At 37.7% G+C, this 24,341-nt stretch overlaps 1 protein-coding gene across 1 annotated transcript; it reads right to left on the bottom strand.

The window, feature by feature from the left end:
- Nucleotides 1-2,695: 2,695 nt before the first annotated feature.
- Nucleotides 2,696-23,241, bottom strand: SGO2 (shugoshin 2). Its single transcript, XM_080667906.1, has 9 exons — nt 23,160-23,241; nt 21,024-21,158; nt 18,294-18,469; nt 17,423-17,500; nt 14,221-14,306; nt 12,096-12,334; nt 7,651-10,830; nt 5,568-5,715; nt 2,696-3,015 (listed from the first exon to the last, which is right to left on the bottom strand). Exons 2-9 carry the CDS (start codon nt 21,154-21,156, stop codon nt 3,000-3,002), a joined length of 4,056 nt encoding a protein of 1,351 aa, XP_080524032.1. The 5' UTR covers nt 21,157-21,158; nt 23,160-23,241; the 3' UTR covers nt 2,696-2,999.
- Nucleotides 23,242-24,341: the final 1,100 nt, after the last annotated feature.

Raw genomic sequence — 24,341 nt, 5'->3', positions numbered from 1 at the left:
AGGTAAATGACCTGTACTCAGAAAACTACAGGATGTTGAAAAAAGAGATAGAGGAAGACATAAACAAATGGAAGAATATACCATGTTCATGGATTGGTAGAATCAACATCATTAAAATGTCCATACTACTCAAAGCAATCTATAGATTCAATGCAATCCCCATTAAAATACCAATGGTATATTTCAGACTTGGAACAAACTTTCCAAAAATTCATATGGAATAAAAAAAGACCCTGAATAGGCGCAACAATCCTGAGTAAGAAGAACAAAGTAGGAGGGATCTCAATACCAGATATCAAGCAATACTACAAAGCCACTGTTCTCAAAACTGCCTGCTACTGGCACAAGAACAGATATACAGACCAATGGAACAGAACCCAGAAATCGACCCAAGCCATTATGCTCAATTAATATTTGACAAAGGAGGCAAGAGCATACAATGGAGTCAAGATAGTCTCTTCAATAAATGGTGTTGGGAAAACTGGACAGATACATGAAAAAGAAAAAATTAAACGAGACCACCAACTTACATCATACACAAATATATACTCAAAATGGATAAAGGACTTAAACATAAGACAGGAACCATAAAAATCTTAGAAGACTCCATAGGCAGCAAAATATCAGATATACATATGTCGTAGCAATAAATTTACTGATACAGCTCATAGGACAATGGAAACTAAGGAGAAAATAAACAAATGGGACTACATCAAAATAAAAAGCTTCTGCACAGCAAAAGAAACCCTCAACAAAACAACAAGAGAGCCCACAGCATGGGAAACATATTTGCCAACGTTATATCTGATAAGGGTTTAATCTCCAAAATTTATAGGGAATTCATATATCTTAACACATTGGGGACGGTTCACAAGAATTCTTGCTTCATATTACACAGTGTTTTACAAAGTATCACACTTTAAAAAGATATTAGCTTGTAAGAACATGCAATAACTTCAAAATGCAATGGGTATTTAATTTTAAAGCGTGCCTTTAACATTTATATAAAACGTTTTTTGTACTCATTCAATAGAAACTTATCTGGCCACTGGGTAAAGCTAGCAGTAAAACTACTGGTCCGAAATGTGTTAACAAAAGGAAGATAAACAATCCAATAAAAAAATGGGCAAAGGACCTAAATAGACACTTTTCGAAAGAGGACATACAGAAGGCCAAGAGACATATGAAAAACTGCTCCAAGTCACTAATCATCCGAGAGGCGCAAATCAAAAAGACAATGAGGTACCATCTCACACCTGTCAGAATGGCTATCATCAACAAAGGACAAGTGCTGGCAAAGATGTAGAGAAAAAGGAACCCTCGTGCACTGCTGGTGGGGATGCAGACTGGTGCAGCCACTGTGGAAAACAGTATGGAGTTTCTCAAAAAATTAAAAATGGAACTCCCATTTGACCCAGTAATCCCACTTCTAGGAATATATCCCAAGAAATCAGAAAGGATATATGCACCTCTATGTTCATAGCAGCACAATTCACCATAGCTAAGATTTGGAAACAGCCTAAGTGCCCATCAGTAGACGAGTGGATTAAAAAACTGTGGTACATCTACACAATGGAATACTACGCTGCTATAAAAAAGGAAGAACTCTTACCATTTGCAACAGCATGGATGGACATGGAAAGCATTATGCTAAGCGAAATAAGCCAGTCAGAGAAAGATAAATATCACATGATCTCACTCATTTGTGGAATATAATCAACAACATAAACTGATGAACAAAAATAGAACCAGAGACATAGAAACATCCAACAGACTGTCCAACCTATGAGGGAAGGCAGGGGGTGAGGGGGTAAGAGATCAACCAAAGGACTTATATGCATGCATATAAGCATAACCCATGGACACAGACAATGGTGGGGGGGTGAGGCCATGTGCTGGTGGGTGGAAACGGCTGAGAGGTCAATGGGGGAAAAAGGAGACATATGTAATACTTTAAACAATAAAGAATTTTAAAAAAAAAAGGAATAGGCACAAAAATATAATCCCAGAGAATGACTGGGAGGTCCAAAGACTGAGTAATAAGTAACAGGAGTACAGGAAAGGGAACAACGATTGCCAGGGTACCAGCTCTTAACCACTGTGCCAACAGTTCCTTAAAAAAAAGCCTCTGGCCCCCATTCAACCCACATTGTTGACATAATGAGTAAGTTCTGTGGGACTCTGCACTCCTACAACAGTTTTTCTCAAAGTTTGGTACTAGGACATCTGTCCCAGAAATATCTAAAACATGTTAAAAATGCAGACTTCTGGGCCTACCCTGTCAGTTGTCAGATACTCTGCTTTCCCATTTAGGCAGAACAGAATTGGACTAGTGATTTGAATATACAGTAAGCTATGTTCATTGGTCTCAAATGAGTAAAATTTATTACTTTTACTACACTAGTAAGTGATCTTTAAAATACAGTTATAAAAACCAAATTCAAGAGAGCCTGAAAGTTAACCTAACCCCTGAGCCAAGTCATCAGATTACACAAAACAGAAGTAATACAGAACCTGACACCTAAGTAATTACGGACCAAGTATTCTGAAAGTATGAAAGAATGAAGGGTGAGAAAACTGGCCAGCGCAGGAGACTTTTACAATCTTAAAGGTGTCCACATATATTAAATGATTTGAAAACAAAACTAAACAAGTTAGCTTGATATACAAGATAACCACTGCAAAAGTATTTATTATACGTTTTATTGGTTAAAAGGTTAACAGCTATTGTTTAGTTAAATCTATTACGCTGAAAAAGTTGAATGAGCAGGAATATAAGTTATAGGATAACAAAAAAGATTTTAAATTTTATAATACAATTTAATATTACAAAATAGCTATATTATGCACATATATAAACATAAAAATGGATAAATCAATACTCCATGAAAAGGCAGAAAATGAAAAAAAAACTTCATGTATTTCCTCTTCTAATTATATCCCTGTTTTGACTCATTATGGTTTCAGAATTCAGAAAAACCAGAATTCATAAATTCACCTTATCTTCTCATTTTGCTGTAAAGTAGAAAAAAAGGGAAAATTAATAACAACACAAAACAAATGCTTTTGCTGTGAAGCATGGAGAAAATTGCTGTATCATACTAGTGGCATGTTAAGATTTGCCATATATCTGAAACTCCCTGCGAGAGTGGGAATTATAAATAAAATGTAAGAAATATTAATTAACAGATTTTAGACATTACATGTTTTACTATAAGTTCCTTTTAACTACAAACTTTAGCATATATGAAAATGTATAACTTTAAAACAATTAAATACATGCTGATGTACGTACCACCTGTTAAATATTACCACACCCAGACTCCTCCAGGGCGTCCATTTCTGATCACAGCCCGCTAATCCCCCACAAAGTAACCGCTGTCCTACATTGTGTTAATCACTCCCTTGCTTTTCTTTACAGTTTTAACCATCTGTATATTACACTCCTAAAATGTATATTGTTGGCTTTAATCTGTGTGACCTTTATGTCATTCTGTAGGTGCTTTTCTATAACCTTTTATCACTAAATACCTTGACTTATTTTCAAGTGTCTCCTTTATTGAAGCATTAAACATTCTTATTGTATATTCTCTGATTCTGCTATCAGTTGTTTTTGCTAGTCTCTTGTTCCCTCGTGAGTGCAGTGTTCTTTGCTGTGAGCTGCTGTTTCATTTCCCTTGCAGCTTTATCTGCAGAAAATGTCCCGTGGACTGAGATGAAGGAGGGCTCCTCTAAAAAATATTTGCATTTGCTTCTAATAGACAACAGGGGGCACTACAAGTCAGGGGCTAATACTAATCCTCAGCTTGATGCTTTTGTGTGACTTCCAGACATTGTGAATTACAGTAGCTGCTATACATGAGGGTTTGGTTTTGGTTATGAATTCTTAGAACATTTTTTGCTCCTCAATTCAGTACTAGAGTTATTTCCTGGAGCTTAAAAAAAGCTGGTGGGAAGGTTTTTTTAGTTTGTTCTTTTATTTGAAAGTAGCTCAACTTTACTAAGGGAGATCCACTATTAGACTCTTAATTTTAGCTAAATCCTAGAATCTGCCTTCTGTCCCCAGCCCCATAAGGCTGTGAATCAAATGCTTAGGCAAAACGCCTTCAGGCAAAAGCCAGTTTCTGGCTCCACTTACATTTCTGGCTTCGTCTCTAATCCAAGCTTTCTCACTTCTCTATCTAATAGATACATTCAAGGAGTATTTTGTCTGTCTGTTTTGTTTTAATATTTTGTCCAGTAATTCTACTTTAGAGGGTTGATCTATTAACCTAGTATATAATGTTGCAAGAAGTGGAGTTATATTATTTATTTATATGTTTTTTGGATGAAATATGTAACACATGGTCCCAAATTAGAAGGTATAATGGGTAGAAGGTTTCTTTCCCTCCTCTGTACTCCTCTTCAGAGCCAATAAGATAGCCTTATTTGGGGTAATTAGACAGAACCTAATTAATTCTTTCAAAAGAACTGCCATGGGGATGATCTATTGACCATGTGCTGGTTACTATTTTAAAATACCTGTCAAAGCCATCATGTGTTTCATTTCATAAAAGAAGCAAGCACTAAGAGTGTAAAGAGCCTGGCCCGAATGGCTCAGTGGTTGAGCGTCGACCTATGAACCGGGAGGTCAGGGTTCAATTCCCAGTCAGGGCACATGCCCAAGTTGGAGGTTTGATCCCCAGTGTGGGGAGTGCAGAAGGCAGCCGATCAATGACTCTCTCTCATTGTTGATGTTTCTATCTCTCTCTCCCTCTCCCTTCCTCTCTGAAATAAATAAGAACAAATACACAAAAATAAAGCAGTGTAAAGAAAAATTTAAGGATATTTTTCTCTTCCTTCTAAAAATATATTCTAAATATCATCAGGTTCTATAAAACAGACTACTTCATTAATCTTTTTTAAAAATGAAATTTTGAATAAAACACATATTAAAGGCATTTGAACCTTTTTAAGATAATCAAGAAAATTTGAATAAAAATTGGCTCTTAGATAACAGGAATTATTGATAATTTTGTTAGATGTGATCATTTTTGTCTAGTTTTGTTAAAAACTTTAAGAAGTTCTTACTTTTTAGAGATATACACAGAAGTGTATATATCTTTATTTGCTTGAAAAATACAGTAACAAAAAAAGACAGATGAAGTAAATATGGTAAAGTATTAATAACTGGTGAACCTCAGGGATGGGTAAATGGGGGAAGTACTGTTTCTCTTCACTGAGATATGTTTGAAGTTTAAAAAGAGTATTATTCTTTGAGGCCAAAGGACACATAAACCACTTTGAAAACCACTTCTAGGGAAGAAGGTAGAAAATAAATTGAGGGGAGTAACAAATATGTAAACAGTGGTTTGTAAATTATAGGCAACATTTTATAAAAACTGTTCAAAGAATAAAAGAAGACATTTCTTCAAATCTTAGATTATACTGTGATTATTACATGTCAATAATATATACTTTATTGACATTCAGAAGTGTTCAAATACTAATTCAGGAAGGGATTTTTGGAAGAGTATATATTTTATAGTATCACACTAAAATCACTTTAACTTCACTGAAATACTTACTCTCTGAGACTTGGCTCTTTCAAATTGAGAGGAGTGCACCTTCTTCGTTTTGGCAGCTCTAAAATAAGATCTTCTGACTTGTTTTCAGATGTAGCAGTGTTATTTGAAACAAAATTGGTATTTGTCAAATCCTGTAGTGTTCTACCACCTGAAAAGAATATTATTTTCACAAATATTTATAAACATTTAGAAATATGAAAATAGAGATGGGCGATTTAGTGGTTTGCAAAAAATCACTGATAGCAAATTTTTAAACTTCACAATAATCAAGTTGTAATTTTAATTATAATAGTAGCACCACAATTATTCGTAAATCAGTTTTAATTCAGAAATCACTTATAGGCTGAGAAAAATTCTTCATGGTTCAACTCTGTTCACAGAATCACACGAATTACTACATCCATTCACATTTGTCTTTCATTGGCCGCTCTGTGAAAGGCACCATGAAGAAGAGAGATGAAAATGGCTGACGCCTCTGACATGGCCTGTAACTCTGCACCTTTGCTTCAGTGTTCCTTTTACCTGGAATAGCCGCATCCATCAAACCCTGGGTCCTCACCCTCCTAACAGCATTATTTACAATAGCCACGGAAACAACCTCAGTGTCCACGGATAGATGAATGGATAGGATTGTGGTCCATAAATAAAATGGAATATTATTCAGCCAGATTAAAAAAAAATAGGAAATCCTACCATTTGTGACACACAGATGAGCCTTAAAGACATAATGCTAAGTGGAATAAGTCAAACAGAGAAAAACAAATATTGTATGATCTCACTTATGTGGAATCTTAAAAACAAAACCCAGACTCATAGGAAGAGGTCAGACTTGTGGTTAGGAGGCAGCGGAGAGGTAGGGAGGATGGGAAATGGGCAGTAGATGGTCAAACTTCTAGTTATCAGATAAGTAAGTACTAGGGATGTAATGTACAATATGATATAGTTAACACTGCTATATGATATGTAAGAAAGTTGTTAAGTGAGTAAACCCTTAGAGTTCTCATAACACGGAGAAAAATTTTTTCTCTTCTTTCTTCTCAATGTATCTCTATGAGAAGATGGATGTTTAGCTGCATCTGTGGTAATCAATTCACAGTATGTATAAATCAAACCATCATGCTGTACACTTTAAACTTATACAGTGATATATGTCAATTATTTCTTAATAAAACTGGAAAAAATCCCTGGGCTCCACACACATGAAGTAAAATGTTAGGTTCCCACTAGAAAATTTTAATTGATATGGGAATGTCTAATGTTACAAAATTCTAATAATAAAGGAACATCCGTAGAAGTCAATGTTAAGGGAGAAATGTGAGGTAAGTAATGTTTTATAGAGTATGATTTTAAGAAAAAAAAAACCCATAGATTCAAGTCTGCATGCATATGCCAGAATGTTGACTGCAGTTCTGGGTGATTGTTTTTCCTACTATTTTCTGATTCTCTACTTTCAATTTTCTGCAGTAACTGTTACTTTAATAACTGGGAGAAAATTAAAAGTAAACCTTAAGGTAAAAATCCTACCTATCCTTTAGGGCCTCAAATGCTACCTATTTCATGCCTTTGCCAGTTCCTTTAGTCAGAAGTACTCCCCATTATATCCCTTAGCATAATATGTGTGCTTCTAGTAAAGCATTTACCACTGCATTCGTAACTTTTACATATATGTATTCTGAGGAAAGGGAGTTGGTACTATTTATTTTTCTCTAAAACATATAGAATAAAGCTTGAATCACATTAAATATATACTATTATCAAAATCCCATGCTAAACAAACTTGCAATTGTCATTGATAAAATCAATCCAGCACAATTCCTTATAATATATATGTAAAACACACAATTTCCTTCAAACGTATGAAACAGGAAATTATCTGCCTAATGGTATTACCAGACAACTCTGTGGGAAAGGCCAATCTGTTTTTCAGGTCATAAATGTCCAAGACATTCTCACCAATATCTTTCCAAAGTACTAAGCTTTAAATTCTTGGATCAAGCTAGTTTTTAAATTCCATAAAAATACTTTACCAGTTAAGTGGGGGAAAATACACTTTAAAACTTGGTCACTTCAGGCATTGACCTACCTGCTCCTGATTTCTGTGTTCTCTGGGTGACGTGAAATGTCATCCCTGTCATCTCCTCCTGCACATCATCACTTACTGCAAAGACTGGTGAGCTCTGCAGGACCTTTTTTTTAATCAAATTTTTACTAGAAGAAATCCGCAAAGGTCTCGAACCCTCATGAACACTGTTATGGGAAGGATCTTGTACGTTGGGTGAATATAGCTGAGATAAAGAATTAAACATCTTTGTATAAAAGTCTGGCTTAGTTTTCTCATTTTCCAAATTTTGTTCATCAGCTTGTTCAGACCCAACTGGCAGTCTCTGACTGGTGTCAGATATTATGTGCATTACTTCATGGCTATCTGGAGAAGGATCTATTAAAGTCTTCCTTTTCTTTGATTTGGATGTCATTTTACTTCTTCTTTTAACCTGGCACTCTCCTTTCATCACTTCTGCAAAGGGGATATCACTTTTTTTATTAAAAGTTGTGCTTTGCTTCGGATTTTTATGTGGTCCCATTTGGTTACCAGAATCAGAATCTGCTTCATTAGCAACATGTTTTAAATCTGATTCTAAGGAGAGAGATGTCTGTGAAGAATCTGTTAACTGAAAAATAGATTTGTTTTTACTTTTTGCCATAATGTTCTTTGTCTTGCCTGATGATTCTTTTCCATGCTTTTTAACTTGTTTGTAAGGATTTGCAATTTGCTCACAATTTTCCTTTTCATTACTATTGATGTCCATACAATATCCACTGATAATACCTTGGCATTCAAATCTCTGTTTAGATTCATTTACTTTAAAATCGAGATCTTTTGTATAGCTTTCTTGGCCATGCACATCTTTATCATTATCCATATATACCTGGTGCACTTCCGAAATGATTTCCGTCTTCCGATTCACTTTCTGCCTATTTATTTTTGAAACATTTTGTTGAGCAGGTTGTATATCAGTTACATACCTTTTCAAATCCAACATATTCAGGGTGTCATAATCATATAAATTTCCATTATCTTTGGTTGAAAGATAAGCTGTTTGAAATTCATTTGTGACTTCTGGGTTTACAGAAATAGTTTCTTTATCCTTTTGGGTTGGGGAAAAAAAGTTACCATTTTCTGGGTCAGGCACACCTTTGTTATTAAACTCACTTATTTGGTTTGTTTCTAAAATTATTTCTGTCTTCCGACTTCCTTTATCTTTAAGCTTCTTATTTATTTTGGATCCATTTGGCTTTGCAGGTGGCATCTTAGTAGCCTGCTTTTTCTCACAGTAAAGGTTTCCAGTCTCATAACAGAGGTTCCGATTACCTCTGGGAGAAGGATCAACTATCTGAAAATCATTTGAGTCCTCCAGGTTTTCAGGAATGATTTTATCTTTTTGGGTTAGAGAAAATAGGTTACCCTTTTCTGAGTCATGCGTATCTTTGTTACCATTCTCATGTACTAGGTTTTCTGAAATTATTTCTGTCTTCCGACATACCTTTTTCCTAAGCTTGTCTATTTTTGATTCATTTTGACAAGCAGTTTGCATATCATTGGCATGCTTTTTCACCTCCAAAATATTCCGAGTCTCATAATTAGACAGGTTTCTATCAACTTTGGTAGAAAGGGCAGGTGTTTGAAACTCACTTGGGTCGTCTAGGTTTTCAGGGATGATTTCTTTATCCTTCTGGGTTAGGCAAAAAGGGTTACCATTTTCTGGGCAATACACATTGTTGTCCTTACATAAATGATTCACTTCAGATATTATTACTGTCTTCCGGTTTACTCTCTGCCTAAGATTATTAGCTTTTGATTTATTTTGCTGGACAGGAAATGCTTCAGTGACCAGCTTTTGTAAATCCAACACATTCTGGGGCTCACAATCACTTAGGTTCCCATTATTGTTGGTATGAAGAGCAGGTTTTTGAAACTCATTTGAAACTTCTAGGTTTCCAGAGATGATTTCTTTATCTGCTTGGGTGTGGATGGAAAAGTTACCCTTTTCTAGGCCATGCACATCTTGGTTATTATCCCCATATATTTGGTTCATTTCAGAAATTATTTCTGTCTTCCGATTTACTTTCTGCCTAAGCTTCTTAATTATTTTTGATTCGTGTTGCTGAGCAGATTGTGCATCAGTCACATGCTTTTTCAAATCCAACATATTTTGTGTCTCATAATCACATAAATTTCCATTATGTTGGGTGGCAAGGTCAGCTGTTTGAAATTCATTTGTGATTTCTAGGTTTTCAGAAATGGTTTCTTGATCCTTTTGATTTAGGAATAAGTGACCTTTTTCTAACTTATGAATCACAAATGTCTGTCTAGAAGCTTTATTTTTATCATAAGCTAGAGATGTCAGACATATGTCAAGTTTACTCTCCTGCTGGAATTTATCTGAATTTTGGGAGAAGTATGTTTCTTCTTCCTCATTAGTAACATGTATTCTTTTCTTCTTCTTCTTCTTCTTCCCATTCTCTGTACTTTGTCTGTCATCTTGATCAAAGTCATTATGAAGAGTTATTATCTTCCGTTTGTTCAACTGAGTCAGCTGTTCAGTACTGAAGATAGAATTTAGATCTTCTGAATTCCCACTGTCATTCAGGCCAACAGCTCTTTTTTCTGGTTCATTTTCAATCTTTTCCTCAATATTCATTTCTGAACTATTTTTAATTTGTCTCTTTGATCTTTCTCTCTTTTTTTCAGAGCTTGAATCTTTCACTTTCCTGAAAGTTTTGATTCCAGAGTCATTTGGTTTATTATTTCTTTTATTTTTAGTGCCTTTTGAAACTGTAACAATTTGGCTTACTACCTCACTAGCAGTTAAATCCATGTCAGTATCATACACAGTTTTCTGCTCCTGAATGTCATCATTACCCTGAACTTGATTCATGCACTCTGCAGTAGGTTCACTTGCAGACTCAGATGAGTCAGGAAGGCACTGTATGGCTCTTTGCATTTTAATATTCTTTTCATTAGTCTGATCATTTATGTTATTATTTCCATTTAATTCTGGGCTTGAAATCCCTTCTTGATTTAAATCTGTCACACAAGAATTGTCTGGACAAGGATTATTTGATTCCAGAAATGATGCAAGTTTTTTCCTTTTAGTTATATTATTAAAAGATGGTATCTCCTTTTTGTGAATGATAGGCTGGGAATTTTTCATCTCACTCATTAGAGAACTCTTGGAACTTTGTTCATAGTGGGAACAGTTTTCTATAGAATAAAGGGAAACAAAATTCAGAAATAAGTAATGACAGGTTTATAATTGTAAACAAATTAGATTAGAAATCAAGCTGTTTTACAGAGAGGATTTCTAACCATGTGTTCTGTTCAACTACTTATACAGTATCTATGCTGATAAAAAAATTAAGTAGAAATGATGAGAGTAGTCCTAAGTCACATTTTACATATGTATCAATGGAGAATATATATTGAGAATTCACTCTACCTTGGCTCCAACAGTTTGAGTGAAGTACAGCCAACAGTAGAGCCATTAATATATATTCCTAAAGTGGAGGGGGCCAGCAAATGACCCCAAATAACAGTGATAACTCTAATAAGAACTACTATCAGAAGGCTATCAGCAGACAGCTAGTTCCTATAAATTATATATGGAATGTACACATACAAATTTTTAGAAAGGAAAAATAATTCTAAGGTCTAAATTCAATATATCAGCCCTGGCCGGTTTGGCTCAGTGGATAGAGTGTCGGCCTGTGGACTGAAGGGTCCTGGGTTCGATTCCTGGTCAAGGGCACATGCCCAGGTTGCAGGCTCGATCCTCAGTAGGGGGCGTGCAGGAGGCAGCCGATCCATGATTCTCTCTCATCATGGATGTTTTCCTCTGTCTCTCTCCCTCTCCCTTCCTCTCTGAAATCAATAAAAATATATTTTAAAAAAAGAATAAGAAATATCTATTTGTTCACTTAAAAAAAATAAATAAATTCAATATATCAATTGGAAAATCTATGGCAAATACATAAGCCAGATTACACCACACAATTATTTTGAAATACCATCTAAATAAAATATGTCATCATTTTCTCTTGCTCTACCATTATGCACGCTCAAGTTTTTGCTTTACTATTAATTGGTTATGATCTTCTAAAAGTCACTATAGCCATCTAGGCCCCCAATTTTCATATTTATGAACAGGAGAAAATGAAAATAATATGTGAAACTAATATGGTATCTTTCTATTCATAAGCTAAGATGTCAAGGAAAGCTCTTTAAGCTGGCTCATTTCTAAATACTGCTTCCAGAGTAACAGTATCAGGCCACTGTGGAGCTGACATTTGTCAGCATACTGACTTTTAAATGAAAATTTTCATCAGCATTTTAAAACAATAGAAGTTAGCAAATCTGTAACATAAAAGATTTAACTTAACAGTTTATATACCATGAATATCAAGAAGAAAATGTGATGAGTAAAACTATTTAATATTGATACTCAAATTGAATTAAAAAAAAAATCTCACCTTTAGGAAGTATATCAATAATAGAAGAAATCTGTTCTGAGTCATTTAAACCACACACATTTTGATTATTTTCTTTAAGACATAACTCCAAATTATACTGAGCTGATAAAGATTGTCTTGTTGATACCGAAGTAGGACCATCAGATGATGTCTTTGATATAAAATTGTTGTCACATTGTATTTTCTCTTTATCTTCATCATCATCTTCATCATCATCATCATTTGAAGTTAATGGAACCCTAAAGGAAAGTGGGAAGGAATGAAAAATTTTGCATTTTACAAAAATTAGAAAATTACATAGACAGTTCTTTTTATAATCTATTTATTTAAGAACCAACCACAATCTCCCCCACCCCTCTGGGCACCTTTTTGTGTTCAATGAAGACAAGTATAGGTAGGAAGTAGGTAGTATCTAACAGTATAGAACTTGGAGTAAAACAAGAATGCTTATCTTCATAACCCTAGTGGCACCAAAAGGAGATAACTGATACAATCACTGGTTGGGCTATTAGGGTAATAATAATGAAATAAATAATGTCCAGACATACTTTTAAACACCTGTATATAATATTTATAGTTTTCCTTAAATTAATTATATGGAATACCCAAAACTCTTCCTCTGGTTTCAGACAAGTACAATTGTATAAAAAGTTATGTGTGAGATGAAGTTTGCTATTTCCAAAAACATCCATGTAAACTGAAGCCATATTCCTACAGTACTTAAATCTATGGGAGTGGGAGGGACACAGAAATCCACAGAAATGTATTGTTAAACTGACCTTTTTGAATGCAAAGAATGAAGAGTAATATCAAAGAAAGTGGGAGGGGGGCCAGCAAATGAACCCAAGTAAGTGATATACCTAATTTTGGTCTATTATAAATAGTGCTGCTATTTATATGCCTTTTGAAATGTATACACACATTTCTATTGGGTATGTACCTAGTAGAAGCCCTGGGTTTACATATAGTTTGTGGCTTTAGGAGAAAGTTACAACATTCTTATTGTGTTCCCATTATTTAACATGCTTGCTCTTGAGTTTTGTAGATTTTCCTTATCAGATTAAAGAGGTTCCCTTGTACTACTAGTTTGCTGAAAGGTTTTTCATAAATGGCTGTTGAATTTTATCAAATGCCTTTTCTGTCACTATTGAAAAGATACTACTTCTCTCTTTTTTTCCTATTAATGTGGTGAATTTTTTAATCCCAATCAAATATGTATGTGTACACATGCATTATGTAAATTGACAAGTTGACTCTAAAATGCACATGGGAAATGCAAAGGGCCAAGAACAGCCAAAAGAATATTCATGATCAAAAACATAAATAAATTAAATGGAGATTCACACTATCAAATAACCAAGGCTTAGAATAGTGAGTTCAGAAACAGATGCATACACATCAGGTCACCTGACTAATGAAACAGATGATATACTGCAATGAGGTGGGAAAAAGATGGTCTTTTCTAAATAAATGGTGCAGGTTAGTATCATTTCCATATGAAAAAAATAAATTATGAGTCTTCCTTCATTATACCCCAAATGCTAGGTAGACTGAAGATCTAAATGTGAGAGGGAAAATAATAGAGTTTAAAAAACAATACATCATGACCTTCCAATTAGTAAAGAGTTTCTTAAAAGAACATGGAAAGTAGTAACCATAGGGAAAGGGGGATTAATAAATACAATTTAGTTATTGAATGAGGGTAAGTTTCTTCAGAGCCCTCAAGACACAATCTGAGTAAGACTCTACAAACCATCTCTTTCCTACCTTAGTAGGCAACTATAGGTTGATAAAACCAAACATTATATAATACATACAAAATTATTGTGTTATATGCAAATCTAAGTACTCTGAATCAATGTAATTTAAATTCATGTAACTGAAGGTCCATCTGTGCCTCTTTCTTCTCTAGAATCTATGGGAAAGCTGAATTATTATTTCAAAATATAAAACTAAATTCTATTATATTATGTCTCCAATTTCTTTTGCTGGTACAATTTTAACAAGTATTTCATTATTATTATTTTTTTTTCCCTATGTTTCAAGGAAGTGAACCAAATAAAAACTTTCAAAGTCCACTCAGAGGTGTGCAGGCTAATATTTAACCAAGTTTTGAAGCAATTACCTTGCAAATGGAAGACGCGTCGACATGCACTGTTTACTAACCCGTTTATTCGTGCTGGCTGGGAGTAGAAAGGAACTATGATGGAACTATTTTGGGGGGAAAATACAGAAAATAAAAAAGAACAAAATTTCTAATCTCATTAAATCATGTTTGCTATTAAAGCACCAAATTATACAAGAATACCAATAGTAATGAAGTAATTCTTGCATTAGTCTTTAATAGTTCAATGAGAATAATGTAATAAGGTTAAACACAGTTCATCCTTAATTATGTCATCCAAAGAGAATCACTACTAACATTTTGGCATATAACTTCCCAAACTTTCTTCTATGCATACGAATAGATACACAGTGCATAGTCACACATACACTGAGTGGCCAGATTATGATGATCTCTGAATGCATAATAATCTGGCCACTCAGTGTATATCCCATATAATAAAAGGCTAATATGCAAATTGTCCCCTCGACCAGGAGTTCGACCAGCAGGCAGGCCGGCCAACTGCCCATGTCCCTGCTCCCTGGCCAGGCTGGCTGGACCTCACCCATGCATGAATTCATGCACCGGGCCTCTAATATGTGTGTGTATACACACACACACACACACACACACTGAGTGGCCAGATTATTATGTGTTCAGAGATCATAATAATCTGGCCACTCAATATATATGATATCTCTACATATACAGTGTTTTGGATTTGTGGTTGGATAAAGAGCCAACTTAACTGATATGTGGATTTTGACTGTGTGAGGGGTTGGCATCCTTAACTCCACATGGTTCAGAGGTCAACTGTATATGAAATATGCTTATGTCTACATATGTATTAAGTAATGTATTATTGGATTTTATAATATACTAGAGGCCTGGTGCACAAAACTCGTGCACTCCGGAGAGTCTCTCAGCCCAGCCTGCACCCTCTTGCCATCTGGGAGCCCTCGAGGGATGTCTGACTGACACCTTAGAGAGGCTCCCGCCACCGCCACTGTGCTCACCAGCCGTGAGCCCGGCTTCTGGCTGAGCAGGCTCCCCCTGTGGGAGCGCACTGACCACCAGGGGGCAGCTCCTGTGTTGAGCATCTGCCCCCTAGTGGTCAGTGCACATAATAGCAACCGGTTGTAAGGCTGTTCGGTCAATTTGCATATTAGCCTTTTATTATATAGGAGGATATTTTTAAATGGTCTTTTAAAATTCAATGCCTGGGTGATTTTAATCACATGTTTTCTGGCCATGTTTTAATTATTTGATAAAGACCATAAAATTAGGCAACATACAAACATGTTTTCTTAGTACAGTGTTAACCTGCAATATAAATGGGTATGGCCAAATTGACAACCTAATTTCCAAATTCACATGGAAATGCAAAGGACCTACAATAGCTAAAACAACTTTGAAAAAGAACAAAGTTGAAGGGCTGCGGTAACTGAGACAATATAGTATTAGCATAAGAACAGACATATATATTTAAATACAAAAAATAAAACAGACAAATAGGTCAATGAAATAGAACAGAGTTCAGAAATAGATACACATATATTTGGTCAATTAATTTTAGACAAGGTGCAAAAGCCAAATGGGGGCCTAGACTTCCACACTCACCTGGCTATATACCAAGGCAACTTTTCTCCCAACCAGGGGTACTGTCAGAAAAGGCCAAGGGGAGAGCTGGGACATCTGGTGGCACTGAGTGAAGGACACATGGGGACTTCCACTCTCATTTGTTAAGAACAAATCCTTTCTGAATCTAAATGTGGATTGCATTAGACAATAAAGTACCTATTCTTTGGCTAGCTTTTATAAAAGATTCTGACAAAGGAGCTACACATTGACCACATAGGTTGAAAGAGTTCATATCTTCTTACCACCAAGAAAATGCATTTAAGAGATTTATAAATGACTTTAACAGTTTTTAAAGGACAGATTTGCAGAAAATTAAAAAGTAATGATAGCTAACATTTACTGCACTCATCCTATTGCCAAAATAAATGCTAGGGACATTTAATTCTTACACTAACTCCCCATTATTCATACCATGTAGATGAGGACACTGAGGTGCAAAGACTTTAAGGCGAAGGTCACAGAACCAGGAAGTAGCAGAGCTAGGATCTAAATATAGGCAATCCCATTTAAAAAGCCACCCTCTGAAGCACTAACCTGCCTCCAGAAGGTAGCAAGAAATTTACCTACAATTGGGACTTCACTGACCTTTCTTCCATTTACGTACCATATATATTTTGCCTTCTCATTAGTTATTCCTTCAAAAATTATTTTTCCTATTTAGATAATTGAGTAAATTTCACTCCCTTCCTGAAATTATTTTATTTTCCTTGTGCTAGATTATAAAAGATTTAAAACTATTTACATTAGCGCTTTTCTGCCATGTTTAATTTTCCTAGTCTGTAATTTACCTTTCATTTTTATGATTTTTAGCTAAGTTTTGTTTGCTTTTTAGACAATCCATTAATAACTTCCTTTATGGTTTCTATCTATTTTAGGTATAGAAAGGCCTCTCCTACCTATGTGAATTCATTTGTAATTTCTTCTCATTTTTTGACTTCCTTTTTTTACAATTAAATCCATCTACAATTTATTTTAGAGAATGGTATAAAGTAGGATCTTCCTCTTTTTTTCGCCTATTGTTTTTCAATTATGTCCATCTTTTTTTTTCTTCCCAATCTTAGAGAAAGTTTATTTAGAAAGTGACAGACGTAGTAGAAGAGAGCCAGTGGGGCTGCGTGGCGTCAGGAACAAGTTACAGAGGTGAAGGATGGGCCCTGGGAGCTTAGGAGAGAGAATGGTAAAGGTAATGCGCCTGGGGGAAAGGAGAGGGAAGGAAAAGGCTCAGGAATGTTCCCGAGAGGGAGAGCCACCTGTCCATCTGTTTTTAATAGCACAAATTCTTTCCTAGTTTGAAGTACTACCTTTCTACTATTGTCTTTCATACCTTTTAGTGTGTTTAAGGGCTATTAGGTTCCACTGAGCTGTCTAATCCTGTGTTACTTTTAATCAAAATTAAATTTTATGTAAAAATTACAATAACCAATTATACCAAATGATGTTCTATTAGCCTATTAAAATTAATATTATCATTCCTTTGCACCAAGTGTAAGAAATGAATCTCTAATCTTGATGCTACTTAACTAACCTCAACTATTCTCAGTAATGCTAAAAAACTGCACTACTTACACACAATTCTACTTACCTCAGAAAAATTGCTCATTTCAATTGCGGTTATCAAACTATTGTTCAAGTGTGCTTCTATTTCTATAAGCTTCTTATTCTGTATAAGTAAAAAAAAAAAAGATCCCTTTTAAACAATTAAGATTTGGAGTTTATTAAATCATACATTTATGAATACAATCAGCTGAGAAGACTTAAAAAAATAACAGAGATAACTTTGGACTAAAAATTGAGATTACACTGAGCTAAAAAGGTTACTATACTGTACAGTTCAAATAGGCACACATTTTGAATGCTTTTGAACTACCAGTCATAAATTTTTCTACAAACATTTTTCTGTCTTCTTATAATAATACATTATATGGCAAGTAAACATAGTTTGTCAGCCACAGGAATTTAACCTTCAATTGTAGTAGGTCATTTTTCCATCTTTAAATTAATTGCTACTTATTTTATAGTTAGATCTATAGTTGCAGCCTAGCTGATCATTAGAACTTACTACCCTGTCTATGGACAGAGTTGCAAATTGGAAGGAAAAGCAACGTCTACAATATTCATTCTATTTGGCTTAAAGTCAGTGAAACACTGGGGCTAGAGGAGAATACTAATACTCTAGGAACTGCTTTCCATTCACTGGAGGAATGTAGTAATGCACAGAGCTTTGCTTATGATAAGCAATCAAAGGTTAATCAAAGGTGCTATGCTGGTGTGCAGTAAATATTTAGAATGTAGACTTAAGACACCTATTTTATTAGTTTGCCCATGAGCAATGCATGCTCTTTCAATAATTTTTCATAATTGGAGGTTTGAAAAACATATCTAGAGCTTCTATAGTAATATAGTTAAGATTTTTAGTTATAATTTAGAATTCAAACATAATATAGTTTTCATACCAAATTATTTAGCTTTAGGCGAAGAAATGTGTTCTCAAAATTCAATTTTTCCACTTCTTTTTGCAATAACATCTTTTCAGTTGCCATTCTTCGAGAATTCTCTTTTTCTCTACTAAGAGCCTGAGCTAATGCCCTGTTGTTGTGCTTTAAAGATATTTTGAAAATAGAAGAATTATCTGTAAAAAAAATTTTAATAATTAATATTGAACATATACCTTAACAAATTTTTCTATTCCTTAGTACAGTGGTTGGCAAACCATGGCTCGCGACCCACATGCGGCTCTTTGGCCCCTTGAGTGTGGCTCTTCTACAAAATACCACGTGCGGGCGCACATACAGTGCGACTGAAACTTCGTGGCCCATGCGCAGAAGTCGGTTTTCAGCCTGGGCGAGTCTATTTTGAAGAAGTGGCGTTAGAACACTCAAAGGGCCAAAGAGCTGCATATGGCTCACGAGCCGCGGTTTGCCGACCACTGCCTTAGTAAAGCTCTTAGACAAAATGCATTTCACTTTATAAGTTTTAACTGAAGGTTGGAAAAGAAGAGAATGACAATACAGATGTAGTTTTGAAAAAAACGTACTTAGAGTTTAGAACTGAAGAAATAAAAGGTGATGAATAAAAGGCATGAGAAAGGCAGAATGTCTGTGGATACAGAGTTAGGAATCAGAGGACTCTTCTACAGACACAGCATTCTAGACAATTAGATCAGCCACAAACACTAAATCTTGATCCCTGCTGCCCTACCTTCCTTTTTGCCTTTGACTAGAAGGTAGAATGGAGAAGCTGATCCTGCAGCTCTAACTGGAGATGTCCCATAGAAATGAGGGTGGCCAGTCTGCAAAAAATTTAAAGCCAGTTTCTATGGCTCCAGAATGGAATACATTAGTTAATGCTCCCGAAGTCTATTTTTTAAAACCTTGAGTGAAAGGGAGCATACTTACTACAATGTTGGATAACCACCTACACCCTGTGGGATACTTACTGCAATGTTGGATAGATCACCTAAACTCTGTGGGATATTCTACCTCCATCCCAAATATCCTCCCTCGTATATGCGGGCATCTACTACCCTCTAAACCGGACCTCTCTTTACAAGCACTGTGTAAACATAATTTAAGTCAGAAATGCTTTCCGTTGTTAGGAAAGAAATTTAATTGTGAATTCCTTGGTAAATCTCACCTTAAATATAGTGTGTTCCCTGGGTACACTTAGAGCATACTCATATCTTTATAATTTTGATTTACATGCCACTGAATAAAAGTGTATATGTGTAAAAATGTTTATTAAAAAATAATAATATTTTAAAAATACTCAGGGAAAGCCTGGGAATCTAAAAAACAGAGTCCAAAAAAGTACTTTATCTTTGGCACCGAGAAAGCAGTTCCCAACAGCCACCTCTGACATAGCGAAGGGAAACACACTAGAACCCGTGGGGCTCCACAGCTAAAGGAGAACAGCCCTTTCCTGTTGCAGGCCTCAAAGTCAGCACACTCCTTCTTAGCAGCGGGGGTGCAATGGTCCTGCCAGAGGACAGGGAATAACTGTAGAGGGCTGCCTGGGAAGGCACATGGGCATTTCTTTAAATTGTTGTCAGCTGAGCCCGAGGTGACTGGCAGAGCCCTGTCTGGGTTACGCCCTCCCCAAGAAGGTGGGGGGCAGTTATCAGTACTGACTTTTTACCTTCATCCAGGTGCCGGGGAGCGGGCTTTGATAGGTAAATCCAGGCAAGCACCAGGAATACTAGGCCCTACTCAAGAATGCAAATAAGCTCCTTTGACCCTAAGTTTTGGTGACACTTCCTGGTATTTGGGGGTATAAAATAATGTGCTGCGTGGGCTCCAGGGTCCCTGCCTCTCCATCAGAGAGGATGGCGTCCCACCTGGCTCCCAGCTTTGTTTCTATCTTTCTATCTGGTCTCTTTCTTTCTTTTATTTCTTAATCCCCAGCTCCTCCACTCAGGAACCAGACCTGTTCCTTTTCTGTGCTGGACGCGGAAAAGAGAGAACACCTCTACAAATAACCTCTGCAGGAGGTGGTCTAACACAACACACAGCCCAGGACACCTGGGCAGGAGCACCATTATGACTTCAAGATACTCAGAAGGCTTGGCCGTTTCCCAGGCACACAGTTACCCTTGGCAGGTGCCTTCCCCACTCCTGCTAAGGTGGGTATGACCCACTGAGACAATTTTCAAAAGCATTAAAAATTTATCTTGGGGAGTTTTCCCCATTTCTTTCTTTCTTTCTTTTTCTTTTTTGCCCTTCTGACATCCTAATTCCAGAATCCATGAGACCCATCTCTAAAGGGCTCAGTGCCCTCCTAATAGAGCTTTGGCTATATAAGATCACCCACTACAGCAGCCTATGTGGGCCAACCCCTCTAGATTACCCATCAGCCAATTGCTACAGCATACCATCACGATCTACCACTTTTTAAAATATTTTCCAGGAATGGCACATTGGTATTTTCCTTGCCATGTAGGAGGTAGCTGCCTTAGGCTGCACCAAGCTCACTGCTGAAAATTCAGCTGTCACCACTGGGGGAAAATCATCATAACCATTCAACGAGTAGGAGTTAAAGGACATAGAAAGGACTGAAAGGAAAGAGAAAAAAGCATCAGTTAACCCAAATAGTCATTTTCTATACTTGGTAAAATATAAAATAAAAAACTCATCAATTCTCCAGGGAAAAGTAAAAATGTGAGTACATGTAAAACCAATGGCACTTACTTATTATTTTTGTTTTGATTTTGGAGGCAAGAGAAACATTCAACTTAGTGGTCTTTGACATTCTTTTGTCTTTCACATGCCTCTTAATTCCTGAGGGGAAAAGTGATCCCATTTCCGTTACTTGATAATCCATCACTGGAAAAAAAAAGGAAGGAAATCATAGTATTGATTAATAAAAGAAAAAAAGAGTAACTGATACATTCTAAAAAGTAACAATCATGACAAATGATATAATTTGTCTGTACATACATATCTATAAAACCCCTTGTATAAAACTGGAGAGTATGAATGTAATTAAAAATGGTTTAAAGTAGAATCCAAAAAAAAAGATAAGTGACTGTTTTTCATTTAAACCTGTATTATTTTACCTTCATGCCAGGAGCTAGGCTAAGCTGGAGACAGAAAACAGGATATGGCTGTATAAGAATATGGAATGCATAATCTCATGTGGGTACAGGCACTTTCTGATACAATATACGAAGTGTAACCTTAGAGATGTGCACAGAAGAGAGCGGGTGTTGGGGGAGGGGGTGTTGGAGGAATAGGCAGGAAATTTAAACTTGTCTATTTGCCTATTAGAGTTATGGTCTATTTGATTAACTAGAAGATATTCAAATGATAGATATAACACACAATGGCACAGAAAGTGATTAACTCTGCCTGGTCCAACGGAAAAAGACCTGAAAAGGTTTTATTTAGAAAATACAGTTGATGTCGAGCCACCTACTTGGACAAGACCAACCTCCCAAGTCCCCCTCCCCTTCCCCAAGCCTCCTTGTGTCCACCTGCAGAGATCTAGAAGAAACCCTGCCACCCCACCTGCCTAACCCCCAATACTCAGCCTCTCTACCACTACCTACCTATTGAGTCCACAGGACTAATCTCACTATGCTCTGCAGGTCAATCACCACAAGAATCCCCAGACTCCCAGGCCACTCTCATCGCCCTCACCCTAGTCCCCCTCCAGTTCTGCACATCCCTCATTTGGTCCTGCGTTGGGGTGAAAAATGGTACCCCAAAGATAATCTATGTCAATATAAACATAATGTGGAAAAGGGGTCTTTACAGTTGTGATTGAGGCTCTTGTGATGGGAGATTACCCTGGATTATCCAGGCAGGCCCCCCGGATGCCATCATTAGTATCCTCCCAGGAGAGGGGCAGAGACTGGAGTGATGTGGCCAGAAGCCAAGGCTGGCAGGCATACACCAGACCCGAAAGCGTGAGGAATGAACTCTCCCTTAGGGCCGCCAGAGGGGGGCAGCCCTGCAGACAGCTTGATTTCAGCCCCATGACACTCGGGTTGGCCTTCTGGCCTCCAGAACGGTGAGCACATACATTCCTATTGCTTTAAGCCACCCAGTTGGCGGTCATGTTGTACAGCGGTCACGGGGAATGAATAACGGTCTCCCTATCTCACCCTTGTCCAACTCGCAGAGTCCTCTGGAACTCACAGCCCATCAGAACCTCTAGCCTCAATCTCTCCCCTGAACATTACCTAATTATTATTACTCTGTGGCTCCTGTCTGGCCAGCATCCCCGCTGATCTCTAAATCAGAAACGCTCCTTTCCACACCCAATGTTCCTGAATGGGATCCCTTATCCACACAAGTCATCGTCCCCGTTCCCTGCAGAAATACTACCTGTACCTCGAGCCTCAGTTCAAGTTCTAGGTCTTCCCAGTCTCCATCCCTCCTCCTGCAGCTAGCCTCCCACGGAGGGGGCTCCTTCGAGAACTCAGGCAAGCAGCCTCTATCGCTCCCTCGGCAGATGCTTCATCGCTCCTCGGGCTAGACACTCCCACCATCACGGAGCAGAGCAGTCGCCAAAAGAGAAATAAATCCCTTCCTGCAGGGAGCTGACCTTCTACCAGGCGGCTCGCCCCCTCCCCCCGAGCCGGGCGCTCAAATCCCGCGATTTAGATGCAAACTAGGTCCTCCCCTAATAACCAGCCGGGCGAAGGGGTGCAGGGGCCGCGGTTCTGAAAGCCAAGGCGGAGGGTGGGCGGGATGAGCGCGGGTCGCGGGGCTTGGCGGACCGAAGACGCCAGAGGACGATGCCGGGAGGTTCCGCCCGGGAAAGACACGGATCCCGCCATAAGGGACGGCCGTGCCGAAAGCCATAGGCCACCGACTTACCGCTTCTTCAGAGTGAGGGGCACCACCCCGCTCCCGAGCTGCGCGCCGCGGCCCAGGCTCCGGTTTAAACCCCGCGGCCGTTGGCGGTTGCCACATCAGCCAACCAGATCCCGAGAAGCCAACGCGAAAGAGCGCCGGACCCGGAAGTGGGAGGCGGAAGGGGCGGGACCTCGCGCGGAACGGGAGGGGGCGTGGTCGGGAGCGCCTGCGGACCCAGCCTGGGGGAAGGGACGCCCCGCGGGCTTGATCCGGGGTCCTGGCGCTGGCCTCTGGTGGGGGAAGAAGGAGGTAATCCTTTGGCAAAATTTCCTCCATCAGCCGGATGTCTGAAAGGCTTGACAGCCGCCTAAAGTCAGCCGGGAAGTTTTCGTTGTCTCTGACGCTGCTGGGAGACTGCCCACCCACATCTTAGCGTTTCTAGTGCTGCTTTGCCCTGTGATGCCAGCACCGTTCCTTTTCACTTAAAAGCTCCCCCCATTTTCCTTTTAACTTTCTGAGGAAAAGCGGCAGTGACATTTCGTTGTAAATCCTGGATCTCATCAATATTTAGGTCTTGTACTAATGGTCTGTTTTAGCTAAATATACAAGAATGGCATTTGCCATTATACACAAACTACATATATATGTAATATATGTCACATATGTTATAAAATATGTATATAACATATTCTATGTTATATATTGCATATGTTATATATGTTTTATATATATATGAGGTTTCCTTATCTGTAAAATGGAGGTTAATAACAGCATCTAATATATTTTTATAATGGTTCTAATCAACAGACCCTTTTAAAAAATAAATATTTTTATTGATTTCAGAGAGGAAGGGTGAGGGAAATAGAAACATCAATGATGAGAAAGAGTCATTGATCAGCTGTCTCCTGCATGCCCCCTACTGGGGACCCCTGACCAAGAATTGAACCTTGACCTCCTAGTTCATAGGTTGATGCTCAACCACCAAGCCACAGCGGGCTGGCCAACAGACCCTTTTGTTCAAATATATTAATACTAGAGGCCCGGTGCACAAAGTTTGTGCACAGGGGATAGAGGGTGTCCCTTAGCCCAGCCTGCACCCTCTCCAATCTGGGACCCCTCCAGTAGGATCGGGCCTAAACGGGCAGTCGGACATCCCTCTCACAATCCAGGACTGCTGGCTCCCAACTGCTCGCCTGACTGCCT

The sequence above is a fragment of the Plecotus auritus genome (assembly GCF_963455305.1).
Source record: "Plecotus auritus genome assembly, chromosome: 5".
Classification (NCBI taxonomy): domain Eukaryota; kingdom Metazoa; phylum Chordata; class Mammalia; order Chiroptera; family Vespertilionidae; genus Plecotus; species Plecotus auritus.
Note: the sequence above shows the minus strand (reverse complement) of the source record. Positions and strands in the feature narration are given on the sequence as shown.

Bases quoted from the DNA above. Each gene is read 5' to 3' on its own strand.
- SGO2 (XM_080667906.1), bottom strand. From the start codon at position 21,156: ATGGATTATCAAGTAACGGAAATGGGATCACTTTTCCCCTCAGGAATT. The intron at 18,470-21,023 runs GTAAGTGCCATT...TTTTTTTTACAG, and splicing joins AATCAAAACAAAAATAATAA to ATAATTCTTCTATTTTCAAA. The intron at 14,307-17,422 runs GTAAGTAGAATT...CCCCCAAAATAG, and splicing joins AAATGAGCAATTTTTCTGAG to TTCCATCATAGTTCCTTTCT.